Raw genomic sequence first — 22,592 nt, 5'->3', positions numbered from 1 at the left:
TTAAGAATGAAGTATTATCTGGAGTACACCCTTTGTCACATCTTCATTCCACTAACTCAACTTGCCTTTTATAATAGAACTATAGCCATCCTCTGTTTTCTCAGAATATTTTATGTACTACTCCTGCATTCTTGTAACTACCAATGTCCTTGTTTATCTCCCAAGATACATTTTGGTAAGCCTCTTGAGAATCATATTATTTTATTTGAGTTTTTTAGCTACAAGAATCAGTGCAGTTCCTGGTAAACAAGAACCATGACTTTAATAACTGTTGGATTACTGTTATTAAACAAATAGTAGCTAACAGCTTTGTTCCATATACTACTAAGTTTATTTTAAGACAGTGCAATATTTAATGTGATCAGAAAAATAGAAAGATGTGTCAATAGCAGGTATTTCAACAACAAGGACAGGTTAATTCTAGTTGGGTCACAGAGAGTACTACTGGGAATAAATAATATTTTAAAGCCTCTTTATTAAAAAAAAACACAAGCATTCACCCTTAATAAGTACTTATATTTTGCCAGTTACTGTGCTAAATGATTTAACTCAATCTACTTAATCTTTCTGGGATAAACTACCTATTGTCTCTATTTTATAAGATGTGGAGACTGTAGAGCAAAGAAATGAAGCAATCCCAATCCCATGAGCAATGAATAGTGATGTCAGAGTTCTGATCTAAGCTTCCTGACTGGAGTGTCTCCTTGTAACCACATTGTCCTCATACTTCTTAGAGGTGACTGCAATTTCAAAGATTCTTAACTTGGTACTCTGACCAGGGTGATGGAGCTTATCTTTCCCAACAAAGAGGGGACCTTGTGGGTAGACCAGGACTATATCTCCTTTTACACTCTCAAACTATGAAGATGCTGAACTATAAGTCTATCTATAAACTGTGTCTTTAATTTGCACATATTTGCACATCAATGCTACCTCACAGTTTTCTTCCTCCTGCTTTCAGGAACTGCAATTTACAACTAGAAATATTTTGTCTTTTTTTTTTTTTTTCCGAGACAGGGTTTCTCCGTAGCTTTTGGTTCCTGTCCTGGAACTAGCTCTTGTAGACCAGGCTGGCCTCGAACTCCCAGAGATCCGCCTGCCTCTGCCTCCCGAGTACCGGGATTAAAGGTGTGCGCCACCACCGCCCGGCATATTTTGTCTTTTTAAAGTAAGTCTTGATTTATTTTTTGCACAAAATTTTTATCCCATTGTGTTCTGAAAGCCCAAAGGCTCAGTAACTACACAAACTACTGTAAGTTACTATATAAACTTGAGAAAAAAATAATTTCCATTTATAATTTTTGGGTTAAGATACAAGTAAATCAGTTCTCGGGCCACTTGGGAGTGTCAAATATATAAATGTGGTGGAATATCATCCACACAAGGAGACACAAATACCCTTACCCCAACAACTTGGCTTCAGAGTTTCTTGCATGATGAGTCAGTTGAGATGAATGTTAAAACTTCAAGTTACCTTGAAGACTCTCAACTGGCAACCTACAAATGTGTTTAGAACTTGAAATAAGGTTGAAGAATCAGGATGGCAGATGTTGAAGGTATAGGTAAATTTTTAACAAGAATAGTGGGTCTTAGTAAAGATTTATGGATCTGAAATGAATGCCGCACTAAAAAAAATTATCCACTATTTTTAGGAGATAGTTGGAACATAAGAACTTTTCCTTTATTGATAAAGCAACATGTTTCATTAATAACATGTAACAGCGTAAACAAATGCAGACAGATTGTAAAAAAATATATATATCTATAGCTTTAATGTAGAAATAGACTTACAGAACCACCATTCCCACGGAGACCAGGAAAGCAGAAGCGAGGGCTGGGAGCACACTCGCCAAATTTATAGGCAGACATTAGCCCGAGGCGAACACGCCCCCCAAGGGGCGGGACTTATCCCTACATTAACATGTTTCAATTATGGCCATTCTCCATACCTAAGAATGCCGCTACAAATCTACTCATGGAAAAAAATAAGAAATATAATAAAGAGAAGATTCCACTGGTGTGGGAGTTTCTTCTGTTTGTGTGTTGCTTTCATTGGATAATGAATAAAGAAACTTCCTAGGCCTAGTTGATATGACAAAACTTAGGTAGGTGGAGTAGACAGAACTAAATGCTGGGAAAAAGAGCAGAGTGACAGACACCATGGATCTCCTGCCTGAGATGGATGCTGGTTAGAATCTTGCTGGTAACCCACAGTCACGTGGCAATACACAGATTAATATAAATGGGTTAAATTAAGATGTAAGAATTAGCTAATAAGAAGTTAGAGCTAATAGGCCAGGCAGTGTTTAAATGAATACAGTTTCTGTGTGATTATTTCGGGGAACAAAGGTAGCTTTCCACATATAAAAATACTTTGTACATACTTTATGTTTAGTTCTTGCCTGCAAGTGTTACAGCTCTGAAGGGAAAGGCATCCTGACGGTCGGGAGACAGTCTACACCTATAGCTTTGAAAGGAGGTATCCCAGATATCTCCAACTCTGAAGGAAACAGTAACATAACTGTCCAGAGTCAGGCTCTGCTCAGCTCTACCAAGGGAGTTTCCCAGCAGAAATGTCCATTGCTTCTCTGCTCTGGGGAAAATTATTAATTCGTTGCTTCACTCTGCTAAGGGGGAAACCCCCACATTTCTGTAGGAAGCAGTTTGCTCCTTCTCCTGAGAAAGTGGTACTTCTCTGCTCAGTTCCACTAAGGAAGTTTCCAAGCAGAGGGGTCCATTTCTTCTCTACTCCACTTCACTCCAGAAAAAAAAAAAAAAGTCTTTACCCAAAACTCATTAAAGAGATTCATTGGGAGAGTGACTGCCTCAGCTCCCAACTGAACCAGCATAGGGTTTATATGGGACTTCTTAGGGAGGGGAGTTTTTCCAGGCTGAGGATTTTCAGGGTGGGAATTGGTCAGATTACAATCCTCAAACTTGGAGTCTAAGCACAGAGATTGGCTGAATTTCATGCTCAGGGATTGGTTGGCTTTCCTACTCAGGGATTGGTTGTTTTTTGTTCAGGGTTTGTCAGGAGCTGTAGGAGCCCACTCCTACAAAGTCAGCTAGGGTTCCTGGATAGGAGATCCTCAAGGCCAAAGGAAAGTCAGATGAAAGAAACAGAAGACAGGAAGAATCGGGAAGTCTGTCTGGTCATGCCAAAACAGCCAAACAGCCCAGAGTTTATTTCAGAATTTGATTATATACAAAGGCAGAACAAAGCACAGTACAGCAAAGTCAGTCAGTATCTAACCACAAGAGCATTCCTTTCTTTGAGTGAGCAGCCTTCTCTCTAACACGCTTGCTGCATGGAAGCAACCTTATTTTCTATCTTGATGTTCCTGAGTTTTGTTGTCAGCAGTATGCTGTCTACTAGATAGAGTGTTCTTTTCTTGTGGGCTAATCAGAAATCTCTCACAGCTCTTAAGGTTATTGGAAAAAGCAGAGCAGGCAAGCTTGAGCTCAAATGACTTTTTTTAAGTCAGAAATGACTCCAGATGGAAATTGAGTCACCCCTGGGCTCCCACAAGGGGCTGACATGTGTTATGTGGAGTTTTTTTGTTTTTCTTTGTTGTTGTTGTTTTTTTGTTTTGTTTTGTTTGTTTGTTTTTGCTCTGGTTTCAAGGCCAAAGTGTGTTTCTTTAACTGGCTCCGGTTTCAGGGTCAGGGTGTGTTTCTTTGGTTCTTTTACCCTACAAAGCCCACTTCAGTAAATCAAATGTCAAAACAGAGTCACAGCTTTCTCAGTTTCTCTATACATATAAAAGTTTTATCTGATTATATTAGAGCTTATTAAGTGTATAATAGCATTGTGTAATAAAAACAAAATACATACCTAAATTACAAAACACTTCATTGGTTGACCAGAGAGATGACTGAGCAGTTAAGAGTGCTTGCTGCTCTTCTAGAGCATCTGGGTTTAGTTCCTCCCAACTAGTTCCTCCCAATTAGTACCCACATTGGATCCCTGACAAAGACCTGTAACTCCAGTGCCAGGTGCATGACACCCTTCTCTGTTCTTCCCAGGAACCTACACTCAAATGCAAAAATCCATACTCAGAAATACCCATAAGCACGTAATTAAAATTAAAATAAAATGTAAAATATTTTATTGTTAATAAATTGCTAGGACCCATCTGATCCTTCAGAGTAATCTCTGGTCGTTGATTACTCAATGCTGATGGCTGCTGATTGGTTCAGAGTGGTGACTGTTAAAGCTTTGGTGTGCCTGGGGCAATTCTCTTAAGACAACACTGTTTCCTGCACTCATTTATTCCTTTCACAAAAGGTTTCATGTAATGTTATTTGATAACATTTTAGCCATAGTAGGACTTCTTCCAATTGCAGTTGATTCTTTCAGACCTTGCTACTACTTTATCAAGCACACTTACGTATTCTAAATCCTTTGTTGTCATTTCAACACATTAGCATCTTGCCCAGGAGTGGGTCCTGTCTTAGAAAATTTAATTCCTCCTGCCCATTCCTAAAATGCAGCTCCTCATCAATGAAGTTTCACCATGGGTTTAAAATAAATTGGTCACATCTCTAGGCTCTACTTCTAAACTTAAAATCAGCTGTTTAATGTGACCACCTTCTATATCTTAACTAGATCTTCCAGGTTACTCCCTTTAGCTGCTTGTTTGCAGCTTTCCTTTGTCATGCAATGTTACAGAAACTTCTTTCTTTAAATGTTATGAATCACCCTATTCTAGTTTCAGACTTTGCTTCTATAACTTCATTACCCCTCTTAGCATTCATAGAATTGAAGAGAGTGTTTGGTTTTCCGTCCAGACCACTAAGATTTTCTCCACATCAGCAGTCAACAGATGTTTCTTTTTATCTGTGTGTTCCCCTAGCATCACTATTAATTTCCTTTAAGAACCTTTCATTTACAACTTAGTTGGTTGGTCCAGGAGGTCTAGCTTTCAGCCTATCTTGGTTTTTGGAATGCCTGGCTCACCAAGCTTAGTCATTCTAGCGTTTGATTTAAAGAGAGAGATGGCCAACTCTTCCCTTCACTTGGACACTTAGAAATCATTCTAGAGTTATTAGCTGGCTTAAATACAACACTGTTTTGTCTCAAGAAATAGAGAGACTGGAGAAGTAGAAGAAAAATGAAATCAACAAATCTGTAGAACTATCAAAGCACATTTATCAATTAGGTTTGAGACAACTAGAAAGGGAAAATTAAGGGGACAGGGTAAGATAAAGAAGCCTTTCACTCCAGAGTCTGGTTGGAGTTCTACTAGGTGAGAGCCAAGAATTCTGCTGAGCCACCTCTCCAGGTCTCAAGGAAGTGTTTTGTAATTAAGATAATATGCATGCTGGCGGTTTTTTTTTTTAGATGTAATGTTATTGTTCACTTAATAACCCACAACATAATAACATAAAACTGTCTCTGGTAAATTCACTGTTATAAGGATATAGTTGATAATGTCCCAAATATTATACACTTAAGAGTAAAAACATGGCGGATGGTGGTGGTACACGCTTTTAATCCCAGCACTCAGGAGGCAGAGGCAGGAGGATCTGTGTTTTCAAGACCTGTCTAGTCTACAGAGTGAGATCCAGGACAGCCAGGGCTACACAACACAGTGAAACTCTGTCTCGAAAAACAAACAAAAAGAGTAAAAACTTTTGAGTTGAGCTCATGTATATAACACATACACACATTAAGTTTAAAATGTTTTGAGAATCACCAATATGTAATTCGAAAGTAGTCACACGTTGGTAAGTTGGAACCAAGACTTGCTGTGATCATGAACTTTCATTTTGTAAACGGGAAAAGGCAGTGTTGTGGTGCAAGAAAACAAAGGTATTCTGGTTTCAAATCTAAGTAGAATAGGGCACATAGAATCATTTTAAAGCATTTAGAATGACCTTAGTTTTGTGGTCATTAATGGAGGTCTCAGGACCCTAGGAGATTGGACTCCTATTACACTCTTCAGCCATGGGTCTGCCAATCTTGGAGATCCTAGGCTCCCAAAATGGTGGTCGAGCATCTATCCAGCCTTGAAGCTCCCAGAGCAGGAACGTCTCGTCTCCCAGACAACCACGTTCCTGCGTCTGGGCGTGGTCCGGGTGAGAACTCAGTGGTGGTGCTTAGGAGGTTCAAAGACCTGAATGGCTTTCGGGTCCCAGCGAAGCCCGCAGCTCTAGGCCCGCTCGGTCCCGCAAGGAAGAAACTCCGCCCACCGGGCTTCGCTGCTCGGCCCACAGGAACCCTCCTTCCGCAGGGTCACGGCGACGGGGGCGGGGCGAGACGCAAGGCCCCGCCTCCGAGCGCGCGTGCGCACTGCCTTCTGGGAGGCGCGAGCGCAGTTGATGTTAGCCATGGAAACGCGAGCGGTCCTGGAGGCCCCGGGTCAGCTGCTGGTGCCGCCACATCCATCGTCCGGCGGGAGCTCCCAACCGACCTCCCCAAGGGAGATGTGGTCCCGGGACGCCCTCGCGTCGCCTTTCCCCTCGGGCGACTCCAGGTAATGTCCGTCCTAGAGATACCTGGGACTTCGTTACTGTCTTAGTTTCCACGCCTGGGTACTACCCAGTTCTTTCAGCTTTGATTACCACAACAAACGCCTTCCGCTTTTTAAATGGAATTGTTGCTCTTTTTAATGTCCAGGGCGAACTGAGTTGATAGAGGTAGTGATCCGGTGTGGTTTTAACTTGATTGAGAGTATTTTGCAGCCCGTGGAGCTGCATTTTCCCTCTGAGAGGCCTTGCGAAGTGGAGAGTGGCCCTTTGGCCCTGGTGAGGGCTGAGCACGTTCCCCTCATCAAAGTCAACCTGTGCCCCTTAGGTAGAGTTCACAATTTTTTGGTTTTCTCCATCTCAAACCCTCTTGCCCCAAATTTGTTCATTTTTGGCCGCCTGGGTGAGTATAGCTCGTTTCTCAGGTTTTTCTGTCTCCAGATAATCCTTTGCATGTCAAAGACAGAATTTACTTAAATGAGTCCCATTCCCGTTTGTTCTGGATTAGGCCTCTGAATTATCTGCCGTGCCTCTCATTTCCCCCTGACTCATTTTTCACTATTTTTCCCCATCAAGTTCCTGCATTTCGAGAGAACATTCACACTTCTGTCCGTTCCCATCTACACCCTGTCACCCGTCGTTTCTCACAGCATCCAGTTCAGATACTGCCATTTCACTAATTAAGTTTGGGGCCCCTCTACAAGTTTTGCCTGTTCTCCCTAGAGAGATAGATGCCCGTTGGTTATTAACTGCTGTGGACAATCTTGAGCAGGGAACTTTTTCATCTTCCTCTATAGAGACCTCCTTGAGATACAACTCGTTACCTGGAGTATACAACTGTTGGTTTCAAGTATATCGACAGAATTGCACAACCATCACTACAGTCAATTTTGGAACTATTTGATTACCTCCAAAAAACAAAAATCCTTGTACATTTTGCATACACTTATGTGTAGGCATGTTTTCATTTCTCTTGGATATAATGCCTGGTAGTGGACTAGGTGGGTCGCATGTTAATTCCATTGTTTAGCCTTTTGAGAAACTGCCAGATTTTTCCAAGGCTTGGTACCACTTTACACCCCCACCAGATGCATTTGAGGTTTTAAATTAACCTCATCAATTCTTGCTTTTGTCTTTCATTTTCACTTCAGCCAATCAAGGGAATTCAAAGCATCTCATGGTAGGTTTGGTTTGCATTTCCTTATATGAAGCTTCATTCCCAACTCCATCTGGCCCATCACCCAGAAATTGTCAGTTCTTATCCCTAGTTCATCTTTTAAAAGTCAAGTTGTATTTTCATCACTGGATTGGAAGAATTCATTATGTATTTTAAGTGCAAATCTCTAATTATAACCCTTTACCTTTCTGTAGATTGTTTCCCTTCCCTGATGGTGAGGACTCTTGAGTGTTCCTCCTCAAATGAGGTGCCAGTGCCCTCACACTGGCTTAGTGTCAGGTTTTACTTTGCACATTCCTTTCAAGTCCACATTCAAGAATCCGCAAAGCAAACTTTGCTTTTGTTTGACAATAAGTTGGCATGACTCAAAAACTTAGTTTGTCACTAGTTAACATTGTGTCTTAGGTGTCAGTTTCCTTGGTTCTCGGTCTTTAGTACAGTTATTCCCTGCACTGTGTGTGCGTTATAGTTACCCGTTAAATGTCGTTTAAAGGGCCCTTGAAGAGTTTAGAGTTGTTCATGGTGTGGCATCCAGCTAGGATCCCTAGAGCATGTACAGAGCTAGACTGGCAGCTGCCGCTGTAGCTCAGGGTTCCAGCTGGTGCGCTCGGCAATTACACTGAACTATCTCCAAACCAGGCGACTCTCCACATCTCTGTACTTTGGGAACCGCTCTAGTGGTGGCAGATGACTCTTCTAAGAAATGGAGAATTGAGTTGTTTCATGGTTTTTGAGTACACTGGTATTTTATTTCTATACTGATCATAAAGTTTTGTTTTGAAAATTAGTAAATGCATTGAAAAAGTAAAACTTTTGTATATTTTCTTTCAAATTTTTTGAAATGGAGCATGTTAGAGTATTGTATTCATAGAATAATAATGTGACAGATTAAAAAAAACTAAATGAAATCCAGACAATTGCCAAAAATGCCATTTAGGAATTCATTTGTTCTTCTGGCCTTAGAGAAATGTGTGTGTGTGTGTGCACATGCACATATTCAAACTACTACTTTTTGTTGTGTTATTCTTTGTTCCAAGGAATATTAGTCAGTATCCTATGGTTGCTGAGCTGTAGCTTTGATAACTAGGAATTCCCTCACAGCAGATTGCCAGTTTGTACCATTCCTTACCCCTGTGGGAACTTTGTGACTCAGATTCCAAACACAGCAACGTCTTGCAGTCTGCTTTTTTGGCTGTCTTTCAAAGTAGCATATGGAGCGATCATATGGCCCACATCAGTGCTGTGGGGCCATCTTCATCACAGCTTTTGTTTCCGCAGGCTTGAGCTATTTTTATTTGAGCATGCTAGAGGTAGGGGCCACACGAACGTTACTGCCCTTCTGGGGACCAACCGTCCTTCAGAAGCATATGCCAGATTGTTTTCAGGGAATGAGGTTAGTTTTGATTATATTTATAAATAATCCAGGTTAGCATTTAGAATATTTCTCCACATAAATGTAATTGGTGGTACCTCAAAAGATATTTTAAATTCTTAAATCTTTTAAACGTCTATGGTCTAGAATAAAAATTAGAAGTTAACGGGACTGCTTATTATATACTTTTTGTCATAGTGATCATGAATTGTTAGGAAATAGACATCAATTTTTAAGATCTTTACAATATTATTTAAAAATATTTATGATTTAAATCAGTTTTTATGTCTGACATTCTGCCTATCAGATTTCATAATTTTTTCTTTGTGTACATCTGCATGCCATGTTTCCTTGCCTGGTTTCTCATTATGAAGTCTTCACTTCCCTGATGAAGAGATTAAAATATAGTATAGTTTAAGGAAGGAATTACAGTTGTACTTGTTTGTAGCATCTTATTCCTGCCATTTCTTGCCCACAAGAAAGCTAACTGTGTAATCTCCCTTACACCCAATCCTGTTGCTTTGTTATTTTGGGATAACCTTCTTAGGCAGAGTCTTGCCTGAGCCAAAAATATTATCAATAGCAATCATAACTTATTCCATAAAAAGAGATACCTTCCATGTTCCAAAACAGGGAACAAGCAGTTTATGAATTTAATATTTTGATTGGAACAAAATACAATGCAAGAAGGCTCAAAAATGGCAAACTCTGCATTCCTCCCTTAGAACAGGAAGGTATCTTGTTTTTCAACTTGACCCATCTTACTTAAGCTATGCCATTAACATACACACAGTTCTGCATACTAAGGTACTCTGCTGTGTTTGTTTTCACATGGGTCTTTCCATGTTTCTCTGCTGCCAGTTGAGTATTTTAAAAGGTTCAGAACTACTGGTGGGAAAATGAATGTGGTTGGGATTAGAAATAACCAGCTTTATATGGTTTCACTTTTCTTGTTTCCTGACTCCTCTCATGGGGCAAGAGGAGAGTTTTCTTAACTCCATAGAGAAAACTTAGATACTTCAGACTTAAAAATCCTGACCGTCCAATGAAGTTCATGTTCTTGACTAGTGGCATCTGCTATAGATAACTCATGCTAGCATGTTTACCCCATCTGCAGGAGTGTGACCTTTAACCCTTTGATGCTAGGAGACTATTCCAGAATGCCACACTTAATTTCACTGAGGCAGATAGGCTTTTACCGAGGGGAAGGTGCAGAAAGAACCTTAGAGTATTAAGATTCCTGTCTTAGTCAGTATTCTGTTGCTGTGAATAGATGTGGTGAGCTCAGCTCTTATTAAAGAAAACATTTAATTGGGGTGGCTCAGAGGTTTAGTCCATTATCGTCATGGCGAGTAGCATAACAGCATGCACGCAGACATGGTGCTGCAGAGGAACTGGGAGTTGTACGGTAAGCAGCAGGAAGAGAGAGCGACACTGTCTGGACCTGACTTGACTATCTGAAACCTCAAAGCCCACCCCCAGTGACACACTTCTTCCAACAAGGCCACACCTCCTTCAACAAGGCTACCCCTCCTAATAGTGCCCCTCCCTGTGGGCATTTGGGGACCATTTTCATTCAAACCATCACATTCTACTCCCTGGCCCCCACAAGCTTGTGGCCATAGCATAGTCTATCACAGTATCAGTACTGTTTGAAAATCCAAACTTCCAAGTCTCTTCTGAGACTCATGCAGTCTTTTAACTATAATTACCAGTAAAATCAAAATGAAAGCAGATGGCATATGTCTAATGTATGATGGCACAGAATGTACATGGAAGAAAAGGAACATGATGAAGAAATCCTGGACTAAAACAAGACCAAAAGCCAGCTGGGCAAACTCCAGACTCTGTATCTCCGTGTGTGATGCCAAAGTACTCTTTAGACCGTTGGGCTTTGTTGGCCGCAGCACACTTCTCTCTCTCTCGGGCTGGCTCCGCTCCATCAGCAGCTAGCATCTCCAACATCTTGGGGTCTCCAAGGCAATCCAGAGCTTCACACAGTGGCTTCTCTTGGCCTCCATTCAGGGACACCCTGCCACATGCCTGACCTCCGTGGCCTTTTGTAGTTGTAGAAGGAGATTCTATAATCCCTTTCTGGTATCCTTGACTATAAAGCCAGAACTGTGTGGATGAATTTGCCAAGTTCTGCTTGCTGGGACTGGAATATAGCCCCCCTCATTCAAATTCTTTTTTACCAGCTTTCTCTTTTCAATGGTTTCCGTCACTGCCTAAACTTGGCTGTCCTGGAACTTGCACTGTTAGACCAGGCTGGTCTCAAACTCAGAGATCCACCAGCTTTTGACTTTAAGTGCTGGGATTAAAGGTGTTCACCACCACGTCCAGCCCTAAACTTTTCTTTAATTCCTCTTCACAAATTGAAAGCTATGTGGGATCTTTCTCTGAAGTCACCACTCCCTTCATTCCACTCAGAATCAGGATTTTCTTTCTTTCTTTATTTTTTTTTTTTTTACAGTTCCTGGTGCCCCTTTTCTCCTCAAATTGCTTGCTTGCTCAGCTTGCTCCTTTTCATTATAGATCTGCATAAACATGGCCACTAAGAACCAAGCAACACAGTTAATAGGCTGTCTGGATGTCTCCTCTGCCAAAGCTGTTATTCCATAACTTTTCAATTTAGCCCCAAGCAGATTTTTTTTTCCACAAGGGCAGAAAGCAGCCAAAATATAGCTAGAACAATCTCTAGAGCACATACTAACATTCTTCTCTGACACCTCTGACCATGCCCCCACAGTTCAAACCACCTTCAGCACCACTATTACTCAGTCCCATTAAATCTCGCTTAAAGTGTCCAATCACTTCCCTAGTCCAAAGTCCTCAAGTGTTCCATATTCCTCCAAGCAAAAACATAGTCATATTCAGGCCTATCACAGCAATACCCCAGTCCCTGATTTCTTTCTTAGTTATGGTTTCTGTTGCTGTGAAGAAACATAATGACCACAGCAGTTCTTATAAAGGAAAAAATTGCATTGGGACTGACTTACAGTTCAGAGGTTTAGTCCATTATCATCATGGTGGGAAGCATGGTGGCATATAGGCAGACAAGGTCCTGGAGAGAGAGCTGAAAGTTCTGTATCCACATCTGCAGGCAACAGGAAGGAAGAGTGACACTGGTCTGGCTGGAGCATCTGAAACCTCAGAGCTCACCCCCAGTGACACACTTCCTCCAGGAAGGCCACAGCTCCTAATAGTGCCACTCACTCCCTATGGGGCTACAGGGGCCATTTTCATCCAAACCACTACAGTATCACTCTGCTGCCCTATTATCTTGTGATGGACCAGGCTGTACTTGGTAAAAGCTACGCATGGTTCTGCACAGAACTAAGGACAGCTGACTGAAGTTGTAAGAACACAGATATTTATAGTTTAAAGAGCATCCTAACTGTGCAACAAACAGGCATTGCCTGACACAGATTAGTTGGATTAGTTTAAAGGCTATTTTAAGGCTTGTAAGTTTTCTTAACTATCAGATGATCCACTGAAGTAATATTTTTCTAGCTGATCTAGTATCAGGCAACTGGCTTTGTTGTTTGGTTTTTATTTTTGTTTTACTTTCAGAATAAGCTCTTGAGGACAAGTAAATTTAATACACTGTACATGGTACTTAAGATTTTTATTGTCTTTGAGAAGAAATAACCAAAGCAGGGCTTCTCTGTGTGGTTATGATAGAAAGTAAATTTCTGTCCTAGAACTCACTCTGTAGACCAGGCTGTTCTCGAACTCAGAAAGATTCACCTGCCTCTGCCTCCTGAGTTCTGGGATTAAAGGCGTGCACCACCACACAGCCCATGAATATGGTTTCTTAGGAAAGCAAGTTAGCGTGATTATTTTGGGAAGAGAACAAACTTAGTATCAGTTATGTTGTAAAGGTTGAGAAGGAATCAAGGTTAGAAACCCTGCCTATAAAGGAACTAGGGAAGTCAGGCAGAAATATGGGCTGTTTCCTCCAGTCTTCAGGATCGTGTTTTTAAATGGTCATTTGTTTTTTCTTCATAGATACTTCTGATTATGAAAAAGATGTGACTTTCAGACCAATCGTGAATGGGAAGTATGAGTCCAGATGTTCCTCTACTAAATGATTACAAACAGGACTTCCTGCTGAAGCGCTTTCCACAGACTGTTCTTGGAGGCCCTCGACTCAAATTAGGCTATTGTGCCCCTCCTTACATATATGTTAATCAGATTGTGCTCTTCCTGATGCCATGGGCCTTAGGTGGAACAGGAACACTTTTGTACCAGCTGGACATCCTGAGAGACTACTCGGCAGCGGCTCTCTCAGGAGGACTCATGGTAATCACTGCATCTGTCATCCAGCTCACAAGTTTGTACGCCAAGAACAGATCTGTGGTGGTCAAAAGGGTGATAACCAGGGATATCCTAGCAGAGGAGGACGAACACGAATTTACAAGCTGTGCTGGCGCTGAGACCGTGAAGTTTCTGATTCCTGGAAAAAAATACGTCGCCAATACAGTTTTTCATTCTATCCTTGCTGGGTTGGTATGTGGTCTTGGAACATGGTATCTGCTCCCAAACAGAATAACCTTGCTGTATGGCAGCCCTGGGGCAACCGCTGCACTTTTTGTCTTTGGGTGGATAACACTTTGCATAGGAGAATATTCGCTGATCGTAAACACGGCCACAGAGACTGCAACATTTCAGACCCAGGATACTTACGAAATCACTCCTCTCATGCGACCACTTTACATTTTCTTCTTTGTTTCGGTGGACCTTGCACACAGGTAAGAATGTAGAGCATACTTAATAACTTGCTTTGTTTCTGCATGTACCGGCAAGAGAACTTTTCTTAGTGTTGACTGATGAGTCAGCGAATCAAAAGTTAAGACCAAACCATTGCGATACTTGGGTTATCCCTTTTGGAATGATCGCTATAAAATATTCATATTATAAAGAAGTAGCTAAATCTTACTGAAGAACCAAAACATAGCAAAAATACGTTTTAAGATACATAATTTTGTTGGGCGGTGGTGGTGCACACCTTTAATCCCAACTCTAGAGGCAGAGGCAGATAGATCTCTAAGTTCAGGTTCATCCTGGTCGATAGAGTGAGTTCCAGGACAACCAGGACTATAAAAGGAGACTGCTTTTTCGTTTCCTGTCCACCCAAGCCCAAATAATCACACAGAAACTATATTAATTACAACATTGTTAGGCCAATAGTTTAGGCTATTCCTAGCTAGCTCTTACATTCTAAATTAACCCATTTCTATTAATCTGTGTATTGTCATGAGGCTGTGGATTACCAGATAAAGTTCTGGAGTCTTTTTCCTTAGACAACTGCATGGTGTCTCTCTGACTCTGCCTATATATATCTCTGTTTGGATTTCCTGCTTGACTATAATCTGCTCTGCCATAGGTCAAAAGTAGTTTCTTTATTAACCAATGGTAATAAAGCATATTCACAGCATACAGAGGGAAATCCTACATTATCTCCTCTTTTCTAACTAAAAAAAAAGAAAGGTTTTAATTTTAACATAATAAAATTACATATAACAAAACTGGTATCAAGCAAAAATTACAATATTTAGTCTATTTGTATCTGGAAAGTTTCATATTTAATTTGTCTCTTATCATAACAAGAAAACTATTACTTTTTGTCTTCAACTCCATCAAAGACTCCAGAAGGATATAATATTACCTAAATAAACAGGAAGTACATTGTAAACAACTTCCAAAACTCTAGAATTGGCATCTTGCTGCCTGGACAGTCACCCAAAGTTCTTCTGTGACATTGGGTCATCCATCTTCAGCCTACAGGCCCAGTATCTGGCAGACTTTTACACGAAACAGGAAATTTGAAAAACTATTTTGCCTATTGGTAGTTTGTCAGTCACTTTCTTCTATGTCTAGCAGAATGTCTGGCAGACTCTTTCATGAAGCAGGAACCCTGAAGGATTGTCTCATCTCTTTTGGCAAGATCATTAGTTTTTTTTTTTCTGTGGGTCCTGCATGTTCAGTTCATACAGCATGCCATCAAGCAGTCCAGGAAAGAGCAGTTTCTTGCCCAGATGGCTAGCAAACTCCATAAGGAGCCTCTTCAATGCCCATCATTCTCTTGAAGTAATTGGTGCTGCCAGAAGCAGACATGTCTTACTGTTGAGAAAAGTCTTAAGTTCCTAAAACCCTTTAAATGCCATATTCTGTAGGTCTTTGAAGTGTTGAAGATTATCTAACTGAAATACATCTTTGTATATCAAGAAAACAGAGGCAGGCGGATCTCTGTGAGTTCGAGACCAGCCTGGTCTACAGAGCGAGTTCCAGGACAGGCTCCAAAGCCACAGAGAAACCCTGTCTCAAAAAAAAAAAAAAAAAAAAAAAAAAGAAAACTAATGTAACTAAGTTTGATTATTATAGATGACTATTAATCTGTATTTTTAACTATATATTACATTTTTAAATGAGCTACACAAACACAGTACCTTAAACAAGAGCAGAAATACATATACACAGTGTAGCAAATCAACCTTAAATTTGTATCAATAGACCCAAGTCCATACCAATGTAAAGTATTCATCTCTATATCATATCTTCACACACACACACACACACACACACACACACACACTTTTTTTTTTTAGAAAGATTTAACCATTTATATCCAACCCCTTTTAAATGAAAACAAACATTTGTAAACAATCATTTTGAAATTTGGCCCATAGTTTTCTCCAAACTGCTTCCTGCTATTTGTTGGCTGAAATATTTTTAGGGGTTCACAGAAACCTTTGGGGGGATCTTGTTCCATCAAACCACATTAGCCTGGAAGGAATCCACAGGTTTCCATCCTCTGTGAAAACAAAAGCAACATATCCTTAGAACAAAATTTTGAAGTCAAGATATCTTTATGTTGTTTAGCTTAGCAGCCCCGAGAAACATCTATAGTAAAGACAAACGAGGTTCACTGCTGTTTGTGAGTAAATCTTTCTCAAGGATCGGGCTGTGCTTGTATGTAAAGTTCTGGACTGCGTGTTCAGTAAATGGCACCTTATAAACCTTCTGAAATAGAGGTTTTTAGGATTTTGTTACGCTTATGTTCTGCTTCTGGGATCCCCACTTATCTGCCTGCCTAAGCCCCCTTTTGGAAATTCCCTACTCCTGAGCTGTAAAATCCTTATCCTTCCCACACCCAGTGCTGATCTTTTGAAACCCATCTCAGGGAGCAACAGCCTGTGTACATAAATAAAGCCTTTTAAAATTAATTTGGCCATATTTGGGTTGGTGTGCTTTCTCTTCACTTCTGTGGGTTTAACACCTCTTGAGTCAGAATACAAATTTACTGTAAGTTACTGTCCCATTATTAAATTTCTGAAGCCAGAGACAAATGCATGCTGTCATTTTAAATTTCCCTAAGCTATTTCATTGTATTTTCTTAAAAACAGCATTATTCATCTATAAATAGAAGTACATAAAATATTTCTTACTAAATTCTTGTTGGACTTATTGTACTGTTTCAGTGTTTAAAAGTTTCATTATTACAAAGGATTTTATCTAACTATGACTAAAACACGAGGCAAAGAAAGCCTGACATTTGTTTTTAAGATTAAAATGACAGTTTAGTGCGGAGCAGTTGACCTCTCATTTCAGCTTTAGAAATACACCTTAAAGATACGAAGTCTGGTTAGAAGGACGACACAGCTAACCTGTGTGTAAAGTGTGTGCTCTCCCCCTCTGGACAGAAACACCCAACTGTTTCCAGTTTTATCTAAAGATAGCGAAGAAGGCTGAAGAGATGCAGCTCCTAATAACCTTTTCTCTCCTCCCTTCTATGTTGTGATAAGGGTAAATGGCTCTCCATGAATTTTATATTATGGAAAGCAAGTGTTAAATCTGCAATGCTTACCTCAGAGACGAGATTTATCTGAGGAAATGGTACACATTGATAGTCTCTTAGCCTCTGTGTGGGCATGGTTTATTTCTTGGCAAGTGGATTTTCAGGTGTAAAGAACTTAAAATATTTTTTAATTAATTAATTTATTTATTTATTAAATATTTCTGCCTCCTCCCCGCCACCGCCTCCCATTTCCCTCCCCCTCCCCCAATCAAGTCCCCCTCCCTCATCAGCCCGAAGAGCAATCAGGGTTCCCTGCCCTGTGGGAAGTCCAAGGACCACCCACCTCCATCCAGGTCTAGTAAGGTGAGCATCCAAACTGCCTAGGCTCCCACAAAGCCTGTACGTGCAGTAGGATCAAAACCCAGTGCCATTGTCCTTGAGTTCTCAGTAGTCCTCTATTTTTATAGTTATAATCTCAAAACTTTTTTTAATCCTAGGAAATTTCTGTCACATTATCAGAAACATTAAATACTTTCCCATGTAAAGTAATTAGCTATAGTAACCATCTTTAGGAGGTCATGTGTGGAGCAGAATGATCAGTATTTGGTTAATTATATGTTTACATTCACTTATATAATATCATAATTGTATATAATATCTGATAAATATTGTTGCTTTTTCGAGACAGGGTTTCTCTGTGGTTTTGGAGCCTGTCCTGGAACTAGCTCTTGTAGACCAGGCTGGTCTCGAACTCACAGAGATCCGCCTACCTCTGCCTCCTGAGTGCTGGGATTAAAGGCGTGCGCCACCACCGCCCGGCTAACACATTGCTTTTTAAGAAGAAAAATATTTCAAAATAGAACTTGATTTTGTAAAACATTTCCTGAGCATGGTTATTCTCATGCAATTCTGCTCTCGGGTGTATTTTAGAGAGGAAGGTTTTCTTGAAAACAGACTAACCAGGTGTCCTTTACCACCTGTAGGCTGTCACGTGTAGCTTGATTCTTTTTGTTAATTGGAGCGTTTCTTCTCAGAATGGAGAATATTTTCTTTCAAATTCCAGCACCGGAAAGAGGGTCCTCTAATTTAGCACCGCATATTAACCTTGTGCTTGTTTGCTTCCTACTTACAACAGTTTGAAAGAAGAACCTAGAGTGTGAAGCGGTGTGTGACTGGCTAGGCCAGGCATGCCCATGAGTGAATATGTGTAGATCATGGCTATAGTGATAGTTCCGTGTGCTTGCTGCATCGGTAATTTACAGACTTGGAAACCCTGTAAGCGGAAGTCTGGCCTTTGTCTGTGATTCTCAACAGCTCAGGTGTTCGAGTGCAATCCTGCTGTACGTCTGGGTCTTGGTTTTTTCTCCTGAAAGTCTCTCTTACTCCATGAGTCCTGTCACCTCATTAGCCCCTTGACATAGTGTTTGATCAGGTTTATTCTGAAAAACTAGCAGTAGGTTGAGAATGGTTTCCCATGTTTTGAATTTTTATTAAACAATTTAAATCTGTTTTGTTATATTTAACTCCAAATATTTTCCTGAGTATCAATTTCTTCATTTTAAGAGGGGGCCTGCCCCTGCTCTGAGGAGACTGTATTATACAAATATGTCTTAAACTCATAACATTACTTGTCTAAAACAGAAGAGTATTATTAATGTTAGTCAATCTCCCAGTGACCTGTCATAACCTAAGCTGCTCGCTGCTGTTATCTATAGCGACTTCAAAGTCTGAGGACAGTGGCAGAGCGAAGAGAAGAAGGGAACTGCCATGAAGTGCGTGTTCCTACAGCTTCAGCTCTCCAGAGTTACTTATGGTTATGAAGAATCACTGGTAGGATTTCAGCTAACGTAGATTTAGGGGGAGAATGTGTTCCAGCCTCATGTATTCCGTTTTTAAAATCTCTGCACTCAGTGTTACAGATGGCTGTATTAGTTTCTTTCTTTGCATATTTGAGTGCACACATCTGTAAAGCTTGTGCTCAGCTGAGGAGACTGCTGGTTTAGGGCGCAGCTGTCTGGGAGTAGGGCCTTTCCTGGACGCTTGCTTTGTGATACGTGCTATTTTGTGGATCGATTTGTACTTTGTATGATTTAAGTATTTTCTCTTTCTTACAGGTTTATTATAAATACAGCAGCTCTAGAGCAAATGAATCAGATTTTGCACATCTTGTTTGTGTTACTGCCTTTCCTGTGGGCACTTGGGACTCTGCCGCCCCCTGACGCGCTTTTCTTTTGGGCAGTGGAGCAGGTTTTAGAGTTTGGTCTCGGAGGCTCGCCCATGTCGACTCACCTACGGTAAGTTGCTTTGCATTTTGAAGTTTGATGTAACTTTTGTTTTCACTTTCTCATTGTTTATTTATTGTGGTGTGGGGAGGTGAGTGCCCATGGCTACCATGGCACTTGCGGGAGTCAGTTTGCTCCTTCCACCCACCATGTGGCTCTACAGATGGAGCTCAGGACAACGGCAGCAAGCACCCTTACCCCCTGAGCCATCCTGCTGGTCAGAGGTCAATTCTTAGTAACAGATTCCTTTCAAGTAAATCTTCTGCCTTCTTTCCCTCCAGGCTATTGGTAATGTTCTTCGTCTCTGCCGGAACGCCCGTTGTGTCCTACTTCATCCCCAGCACCGTTGGTGTGGTTCTTTTCATGACTGGACTTGGGTTCTTACTGAGTCTTAACCTAAGTGACCTGAGTTTGGCCTTCAGGCACAGAGTGGGAAGCGGTTGCGAGGCTTTCCCAGGCTGCTGTGGATCTGGGTTCGGGAGGAAGGAATGCCTGCTAGGCGTGGCTATGCTGGGCGTGGCTCTCCTGGAGGCGGGACTGCTGCATCATTACTCCGCCGGCTTCTCACCCATTTCCGAAAGCAGCGCTCAGTCCATCGTGGGCTATGTTTTGATGGCGCTACTTTCAATACTGTGGATACTGAGAGAAACTCAAAGCATCTACGTCTTTGGAATTTTCCGAAACCCTTTCTATCCGAAGGATGTACAAGCTGTGTCTTTATTCTTCAAGAAACAAAAGAAGCTCCTGAAGGTTGGGGTTGTCAGATGGATCTTGCTAACTCTAGGTAGGAGTTACAGTCTGCTGACTCTTACAAAGGGTAGTCAGAAAAGAACCCTCAAGTGTATGTAGCATGCCTGATGCTCTTTATGTTTCGTTTTCGTTGTTATGCTTTTGTTATTAGTTTGTTCATTGCGTGAATGTACTTCTGAAAGCAATTTACCAAGGTAAACTGTGGCAGGAGATTCTGCAGTAATCAAACTCGCCTCGATTTTGTCTGTTTTGCTCTAGTATCACCTTTGGCTATGGTGGCCTTCCTCGCACTGGACAGCTCCTTACACGGGCTACACTCTCTGTCTGTCTCCATTGGATTCAGCAGGGCCTTCAGAACGGTAATCCCAGAATGCCTTGCATGGCACTCCCTGGGACTGAGTGTAATGGTGGTCTTTAGAAACAGTTTGCTTAGATTAGCAAATTCTACCTGAGAAAAGTGGATCGTTTATGTTCTGTAGGTGTGGCAGAACACAGAAAATGCTTTGCTAGAGACTGTGATCGTATCGGCAGTGCACGTGGTGTCCGACACAGACTGCTGGTGGAACAGGAGCCTTGATACGGGAACTAGACTGCTATTGGTGAGTATATCGGGAGGCTTTTTGTTTGTTTGTTTACACACAGTGAAACTCATCTATTTGAAGGCTTCTTACTCAATGGTATATATTCAGAGTAGTGCAGCCATGATTGCAATCTAACTTCTCAATATTCCACGTTTCCTATCCCGCCCTTCCTATCATCTGTATCTGTGCCAGAACCAGCCTCCAGGTCCCTACTTTTCTCTGTCTAGAGTTGCACATTCTGGATCAATAACCTGAAAGGTGTCGTAGGATGTGTGGTCCTTACCTGTTTTCTTCAGCTTTTAGCATGCTCTCAAGGTTCACTCCTATAGCATGTACAGGTACTTCTTTGTGGTCAAGTACATTGCTGTGTGTCCATGTACCATGCTTGCTTCATACACCCATCAGATGATAGATGTTTAAGTTTCTGTTTTTCACTGTTGACAGGAATTTTACTGTGACCATTTATATACATATTTTTGTGCAGATGTGTTTTTATTTCCCTTGGAGATAAGTACCCATGGAGATAGGGTGGGTGGATGGATGGATGGATGGATACGTAGAAATCTGGTCATCTGCCTTTCACACTTCAGGCTACTGGCAGATTGCTTTCCAGCCTGACTCTACCATTTTGGAAATACACTGTTAACAGTATATGAGGTTTTCCCAGCTGCTCCACATTCTCACCAACACTTGTTACCTGCTATTTTTATTATGACCATATTCATGGTGTAAAGTGACATCTTGCAGTGATTGTTGCTGTTGTTTTGTTTTATGTTGGGAAACAGAGAAAAAGCAGGCATTTCATGAGGAACCTGTTCAACCTTCATTAATATGTCAGTCTTCTATCAGTCAGCATCCTGCATAGATGTTCCCTGTCTTAGAAAGTGCCATTCATGACTCAGCAAGTGTTCTTATCATGAAGGGGCTAGATTTATCCAATGTTTCTTCTGTGTTTCTTTATGTAGTGTGATGTGTTGGGTTTTGATTGCTGAGCCAGCTTTATATTCCTAAATGGCCATGCATTCCAACCCTTTTCATCTGTTGGGGTGGTACTGAGCTGGCTAATACCAACTATCTGTGTTCTCAAGATGTATGTCTACGCCATGTGTATGCATGTATGTGTGGCTACCTTTCCTTGTGATAGTGTCTGGTTTACATATCAGGACCATGTAAAATGAATTTAAAAGTATTGCATTCACTTATGGTTTTGGGAAGAGCTGGTAAAAAGATTGGTAGTGATCATTCTTAATGTTTTATAATATCCAGTAAATATTAATATTTAAATGTTTTATAGTTGATAGTATTTTATAATATTGAAGGCATCCAAAACTTAGCTGTTCTGTGTGAATAGTTGGGGGAGTCATTATTTTCAGTTGTTTGCCCACTGGCAAGTCCATCAGGCTCCAGTGGAGAGTTCCAAACTCAGTGTCACACAGATGCCCCAGATGAAACTCAAGTAACAAAACCAAAAGTTGTGACTGTGGGGTAAAAATTTATAGGGAAGAATTGGGGCTGATGGCATGGGAGGAGATAAGAGAGGATTGTGGGAATGTAATCAGAATGCATTTGTACATATATAAAATTGTCAAAAAGAAAATTAACTGAAAAAATAGCAGTAACTCAAAATACCACTTAGCTAATTACATAATATTGAGTCATAAATTTTAATAATTGCACTACATTTTAGAAATGAAGTATCTCTAACTAGCAAACCTATATTTCAAATATAAAATACTAGTTCAGTCTTAGTTAATTCAGTGTAGTCTAATTCAATCTTTTGTTGTCAATCTAGTCTTTTTTCCCTCTTCAATTAGCTTCAGTAAGTAAGTTTTCCTATAGTTTATCCTAGTCACATAATTTAATAGCTTGTGAGAAATTATTATAAGATTTAAGTGATATAGTATAACTTAGTTTTGTTATTGTTGTTGTTATGTTTTGGTTTTGTTTGGAGAGGGGCTGGTTTTTTGAGAGAGAGAGTTTCTCTGTAGCTTTGGAGCCTGTCCTGGAACTTGCTCTTGTAGATCAGGCTGGCCTCGAACTCCCAGAGATCCTCCTGTCTCTACCTCCCAAGTGCTGGGATTAAAGGAGTGTGCCACCACTGCCCAGCTTTTTTGAGACCAAACTTGGGTTGACTACTAGCCTCCTTGGTGGAGTGATG

The 22,592-nt window shown here is 40.8% G+C and overlaps 1 protein-coding gene across 3 annotated transcripts in view; it reads left to right on the top strand.

The window, feature by feature from the left end:
• Positions 1-6,317: 6,317 nt before the first annotated feature.
• Positions 6,318-22,592, top strand: part of Pcnx4 (pecanex 4) — a 69,683-nt gene continuing 53,408 nt past the window's right edge. For all 3 annotated transcript variants that reach the window (XM_041658170.1, XM_041658169.1, XM_041658171.1), the window contains exons 1-6: positions 6,318-6,479; positions 13,032-13,774; positions 18,936-19,115; positions 19,385-19,887; positions 20,112-20,212; positions 20,333-20,452. In XM_041658170.1, the coding sequence (XP_041514104.1) occupies positions 13,077-13,774; positions 18,936-19,115; positions 19,385-19,887; positions 20,112-20,212; positions 20,333-20,452 (1,602 nt within the window). In that variant the 5' untranslated portion in view covers positions 6,318-6,479; positions 13,032-13,076. The remainder of the gene's footprint in view (positions 6,480-13,031; positions 13,775-18,935; positions 19,116-19,384; positions 19,888-20,111; positions 20,213-20,332; positions 20,453-22,592) is intronic.

Source organism: Microtus oregoni, unplaced genomic scaffold, assembly GCF_018167655.1.
Source record: "Microtus oregoni isolate MIOR12 unplaced genomic scaffold, Mior012 000009F_ref0000495, whole genome shotgun sequence".
NCBI classification, from domain to species: Eukaryota; Metazoa; Chordata; class Mammalia; order Rodentia; family Cricetidae; genus Microtus; species Microtus oregoni.
Note: the sequence above shows the minus strand (reverse complement) of the source record. Positions and strands in the feature narration are given on the sequence as shown.